At 32.4% G+C, this 6,364-nt stretch overlaps 1 protein-coding gene across 1 annotated transcript; it reads right to left on the minus strand.

Annotated features, from left to right (window-relative positions):
- Positions 1-1,645: 1,645 nt before the first annotated feature.
- Positions 1,646-3,269, minus strand: LOC114271137 (transcription factor TCP14). The gene has a single exon (XM_028212745.2). The coding sequence runs from the start codon at positions 2,984-2,986 to the stop codon at positions 1,955-1,957; it is 1,032 nt and encodes a 343-aa protein (XP_028068546.2). The 5' UTR covers positions 2,987-3,269; the 3' UTR covers positions 1,646-1,954.
- Between the last annotated feature and the right edge of the window lie 3,095 nt (positions 3,270-6,364).

The following is a 6,364-nucleotide window of genomic DNA, read 5'->3' on the forward strand; positions in this document are numbered from 1 at the left end:
ACTTTATTAAATATTATTAGTAAATATTATGCAACACTTTTTTTTATTATTTCAGTAATTATATATATTTTTATTTATTTATAATTTATAATTATAATTTTAATTATATAATATTAATTATGACGTCACGGTTCGACCGCTTTGACCCGACGGTTGAACCAGTGACCCATCCACCCGGTCCCTTTTCCGGTTCACTCACCGGTCCGGTTTTCAAAACAATGATTCAAACATGACAAAGGAGATACCACACACACTGATCCTAGAAATATTCAATAATTTTTTAATAATGTTAGATATTAAAAAAATAAAATGGGTAGATGATATAGAATGGCCCACATACATTTCACTTTAAAAGATAAATTTCATGGTTACTTTTTGGAGATACATCTTTTTCTAATTTTTTTATTATTATATCTTTGTGATGGGAGGCACCATTTGTTTACCTAATAAAAAATTGTTGATGGGAGACAAATTGTTGCAACTTGGGCCATGCAAGCCCAGAATCTTTTTTGATTTCCTCTAAATTGGTAACCACTCATTCAGTGAGTCCATCGTGCCCACCAAAAATGGACGGTGCAGATTAATAAGGTGGTGGGGCCAAGTCCAGTTAGGTCATCAACACAACACCCACCACTACAGATCTTTTTATGATGGGCCTGACCACCCGACCCAATACCTGGATCTGATAAGAATTGGGCCCCCACAGTTCTATTCTCCCCATCTCTTTTAAAAAAAGAAAAAAATATCTAAACCATGGATGCAATGAGATTCATAGGACAGATTGGAATCAGAAGATCATAAGAGAGAATTATGCCAACAGAAAATTCATATGAAATTTTGGTACAAATATGTAAAATGAAATAGGTGGCCGGAGATGGTTGATCATTGGTTGGAGGTGGTGGGAAAAATTGCCTACAGTGGTAACCAGAGTTGGAGAGTGGTCAAAAGTGATGGACCAGAGAATAATAAAAACATGTTCACATATAAAGGAGAAATACCTTCATTTTTTGTAAACTTTTAAAAATTGTTTCTATTTTCTAAAAATGAAAATAGAAACTAATAAGATTTGTTTCTCAGTTATTAAATTTTTTATAAATATAAACGCTATGAAATGGATCCTAAGCATGTTTTATTCATTTCAAACAAAATAATTTTTTATTCAAAAATGTTGTTATGACATTATTTTTTATTTTTGTATAACTTTTTTCTTTTTCTTTTTGCAACATTGAATCGATTAAGCTGCATCATAATCAAAGCATTGGCTAATGTTTCTTTTTCCCACTTTTTCTTGTTCCAAACACCCTCATTATCATAGAATTAATTTCTCTTTGACTGATCGACCTTGTGGCCGAGGAGCGTTTAGGACAGCGGTTATGATTCCCAATGCACTCCTTTATACTCTACATCGTACAATAACACTTCGCTATCTTACTCTATCACAGAATGAGGTGCAAAAAAACATACACAACTATGCTTTGAATCAAATTCTTTCTAAATATAGTCTTGATCACATTTAAAATAAATCCCAATTAGATAAAGTACATGTTTTATACATTTTGTAGTGCTAGTTTTGTGATTCTAGTATTTTTATTTTATGAAACAGAACTTGTGCTATTTCACCCATGCACCCAACAGAGTCAGTCCATGATATAAAACCAGATTGCAACTTATTATAGAATTTCTTCATAACATGCATTAACAAAGCATGAAAATTACAAATAGCTTTACGGGGAAAAAAAATTGCACAAACAATGTTGATGAAATAGTATACTGAAAAAACCAAATGAGTTTTTTAGCCAACAAATAAAAATAAAAACATTAACCCATGTTAAGATATTCTCTTCTCAAACCCTAAAAAACCCATATTATCACACACACAAATACAAAAACAAAATAAAATAAACTCTAATTCTTTGAGCAAATCAAACCTCATGTAAACAAACATGGCCAAAATTTATGAGTGGTGACTAGTTGTATTGTGTCGGTCATCATTTTCGTGATGTAAGTGAGACTCACTTATTTGTGATTCTGAAATATCATATGATCGATATGAATATGGATATGGATATGGATTTAATCCAGCAAGCATACCCAAATATCCGTCGGTCATATGACCACCATTACCATCACTATTACCACTACTACTATCAACGCCACCGCCGCCACGAAGTTGGTGGGTAGGCAAGAGGGCCATTGGAGTAGGGAAATTCATAAAATGTAACCCACTTGACATTGTACCTCCTCTATACAAACCACTATTATTCACCGAAGGAAATGTCCATATAGGATCACCACCCCCACCACCACTCATCACTTGGTTATTACTAGAATTATTTGCCACCATCCAAAAATTCGCTGGAATCGAACTCTGACTAACCGGCGGCGCAACTCCGGCAGCGGCCGCAGTGGTCGACTGCAACAAATACCCACCACCCATTTGTTCGTGGTGGCGCTCAGCCGCCCGTTTCCGCTCCATACTCTCCGCCTCCGCCTCCTGATGGGTTGTTTGGAAACTGAGAAGAGTCGTCGACGGCGAACTTTCCGGGAAAAAACTCCTGCGATATGGTATCGAGAAATTGGAGCTGTTGAAGCGAGACGGTGCGGAAAGGGTGGATCCGGAATTCCGGAGCGAGATGTTGAGGGAGGTGAAATTGGCCGGAATTGTACCGGTACCGGTAGCGGCTATGACTGAGGGCTCGGCCTGTTGGAGGAGCCACTCGATGGTTTCTCCGTCGGACTTGTGACCCAGTTCTCGAGTCAACTGGAAGACCCTGGCGGCGCACACCGCCGGCATGCGGATGCGCCGCCCGCGCCCGTCGACTTTGGTGTGGCGGTCCTTGGTGGTTGTCCTCTTAGGAGGAGTCGGCTTTTTTGAGGTCTCTCCTGCGGCGGAGACAGTGGCGATGGGCGGAGATGGGTAGGCGGAAGTTGAGCATGGTGATTCTTCTTCTTCCTTCTTTTCAAGCAATTGGAAAGGAAAATCCATGATCACATGTGATAAGCTCTCTCTCTCTGTAATTTTTTTTTTTTGTTGTTTGTGAGAGAGAGAGTGATGGGAGCTTAGTTTAATCTGTTGTGGTGGGTCTTTTCTTCTCTCTATGATCACCAAAATAGAGAGAGAGAGAGAGAGAGAGTTTCTTGAAATGGAGTTTTTTTTTTAATGCAGTGAGAGAGACAGAGGGAGTGAGGGAGGGAGGATAAGGGAGGAGGGGGGGTGGCTTTAAGGAACAAAGATAATGAGTGAGAATTATATGAGTGTAGCTTTAAAAAGCATAAATTTTCCAAGAAAAGAAAAGAAATGGTTATATAGTGCTCTTTTTGCGCAAGTAATGATATGGACTTACGATTCGTGTTATGTAATTCATATTATTTTATAATTGTGTTTTATTTATTTATTTTTTTATTTTAATTATCGAATATTTAAATTAATTTACGTACATCTCAATTAATCTTAAAATTTACGTAAAATATCACTTATATAAATTAAATAAATTCCAAATAAAACTTACCGGCGTCATTCCAAAAAATTAATTACACTTCATAAAAGTTAAAACTTAAAATTTAGAGAACACATTCCAAATCTCAAACTACACCCAATAGGCCAAGCCTCGGAGTTTTTTATACTTGTGTGTTGTGCATGAGTTTAGGGTCAAGTTTTGCTGATACTGTTTTGGTATAATTTGGACATCATCTTCCTAACAAGTACACCTTAAGATGTGTGTTTTCAAATATGTAATTCACAAATTCACTTACAATAATATAAAAAGATAATAGAATTCTTAATGATTAGATGTATAACAAATTAGAAGTTAATAGTTATCCTGACGTACCATTGTAGTATAGTAGTGTTTTGGAAAGTTGGTAAAAAATTGACTTTTTAATTTTTTTTGGCAAAAAATTGGATTATTTTGAGTAAAAAAATTGACTTTTTTAGCTAAAAAAGCTAAAAAAATTGACTTTTTTGGTGTGTTCCCAAAAGACCCCTATGCTTGTGAAAGTTTTTTTGTGGGTCTCAAACATTTTTCATTTTCAAAATAGAAAAATATTTGAGATCCTCAAAAAGTACCCACAATGATGTTGTAAAATATGTGTTAACTTTTGATTTATTACACATTTAATGATAGTGAATCTAACTCCCATACCATATCATTATAGATAAATTCATATGTGAATTTTTAATATTACTCTTTCAAAATATATGTTAACAAACTTTAAAAGATTGAACATTCTACATAAAATATGTGCGGTAAAGATTGTAAATCTTTTAAACCTTCATAATATGTGCCCTAAATTCACATATTGATAAAACTCTCTATCCTTTTTTATATATATTTTTTCGAAAATGTCTCGTAGCTCGAAAGGGTCGAGCTCGAAACGGCTCGAAAATGGAAGAAGAGGGGAGAAAGAGAGGGAAGAGGAGGAGAGAGGGAGAAAGAGAGAGGAGAGGGCTCGTCGTCGTGGGTCGTCGCCGATCGTCGCAGCAGACCGTCGCCTCGCCCAGCCCCGGTCGTCTGCCCAGCCCCGCCGACGTCGCAGCACCACCGTCATCTGCCCAGCCTCCCCTCCTCCTCCAACCGGTTTTTATGGCCTCCTCCCCTCCCTCCTCCTCCTCTTCCTCCTCCCTTCTCTTCTTCTCCCTTCTTCTTCTTCTTCTTCTTCTTCTTCGTTCTGTAACAAAACCAGGGAAGAAAGAAAGAAAAAAAAAAAAAAAAAATTCGCCACCAAAACGACGTCGTTTTGGTATCGAGCCGCGATTTCGAGCCGCGGTTTCGAGCTACGTAGCATGGTCGATTTTTTTTATCATATGATATGATATATTTCAATATTAATGAAATTTTTGTGAAGCTCACTACTTCAATGATTGTTGATGTACTCATACTTGGCATACAAAATGTGATATAAAAAAATCATATATATATATATATATATATAATATTTAAAATGAATATTTAAATTTAAAATTTCTTTTGTATTATTTCAAACTTAACAAACGAATCTTTTAAAATTTTGTGAATTTATATAATATATATATTTGGTGTTGGTTGGGAGAGAATTAAAAAAAAATATTGAGTGTAACAATCAGTGCGTTTGGTTTTAGTTTTCTGAAAATTGAGTTTTTTTTTTTTATTTTTTGTGTTTTTTTTTAGTGAATATTTTTAAAATTTCAAACAATTTTTTTACTTTGTTAGATGCACCTTACTTAGATATATCTAAATAGTAAAATATTTTTGAAAAAATATTTAAAAAAATTAATAAATACACAAAAATACGAAAAATGTATTGAATTTTAGTTTTTTTTTTTGTATTTTTGATATTTAGTGAAATTTTTAAAGATTTTTTTCACTAATATTATACTTTTTAGCTTATTTATGTTAGGTGTGTTTAAATTTTTTTTTAAAAAATGAATAAAATATTAAAAAAATTCAGTGAAAATAAAAAAATATGAAAAGCAAAAAAATAGAATTTTCAGAAAAGTAAATTATGAAAATTGAAACTAAACAGAGTGAATGATATTATTTTATGCAGTGTCATTAATTAATAAAAAAATTATAAACGAATTAAGTATATAGTTATTGTCTTTCACTAGTCTAAAATTATTATGATCTTTTCACATAGATAAAAATTATTCATTAAATAGTGATAATATCATTTGACATTACTGTTATATTATTATTCAAATTCAAAAATTAGACTCATTTTTTAAACTTAATGATATGATAATAAATTAAAATATCTAAGATAACACTATTTCTCATATCTTCTATAATCATCAATTAATCATTTTATTTATATATCATTAAGTCTTAAAAGTGTATCTAAAAGTGGGCTTATATAATTTTTTTTTATTTAATCGTTACTCAAAAGATAATGCTAAATGTCATAATTAATCTTATAAAAGTCATAACTCAAAAAAAATAAAAAAATAAAAAATATTGTAGCCAAATATCATATAAGTTATAACCAAAGAATTCTTTGATCATAACTAAAATAATGTCATAATATCACAATAAATTATAACTAATATTAAAATAAAATAAATTAAAATAAATACCACAAAAATCGTAAAGGGGTATAAGGTACACATAATAGCAATCCTCAGGGATTGGCCTAGTAAAGGGCAATTTGAAAGCTGCTAGAGTGTATTAAATATTAAATTCAACTCCCACTAAATACTATTTAGTGTGTTTGGTTTTAGCTTTTTAAATTAATTTTTTTAAAAATTAAATTTTTTAATTTTCGTATTTTTTTTTGTTTTTAGTGAATATTTTTAACATTTTAAACAATTTTTTAACTTTTTTAAATGCATCTTACTTAGATATATCTAAAAAGTAAAAAATCTGTGAAAAAATATTTTTACAAATTA

The sequence above is a fragment of the Camellia sinensis genome, chromosome 4 (assembly GCF_055761805.1).
Source record: "Camellia sinensis isolate YWXY chromosome 4, ASM5576180v1, whole genome shotgun sequence".
NCBI classification, from domain to species: domain Eukaryota; kingdom Viridiplantae; phylum Streptophyta; class Magnoliopsida; order Ericales; family Theaceae; genus Camellia; species Camellia sinensis.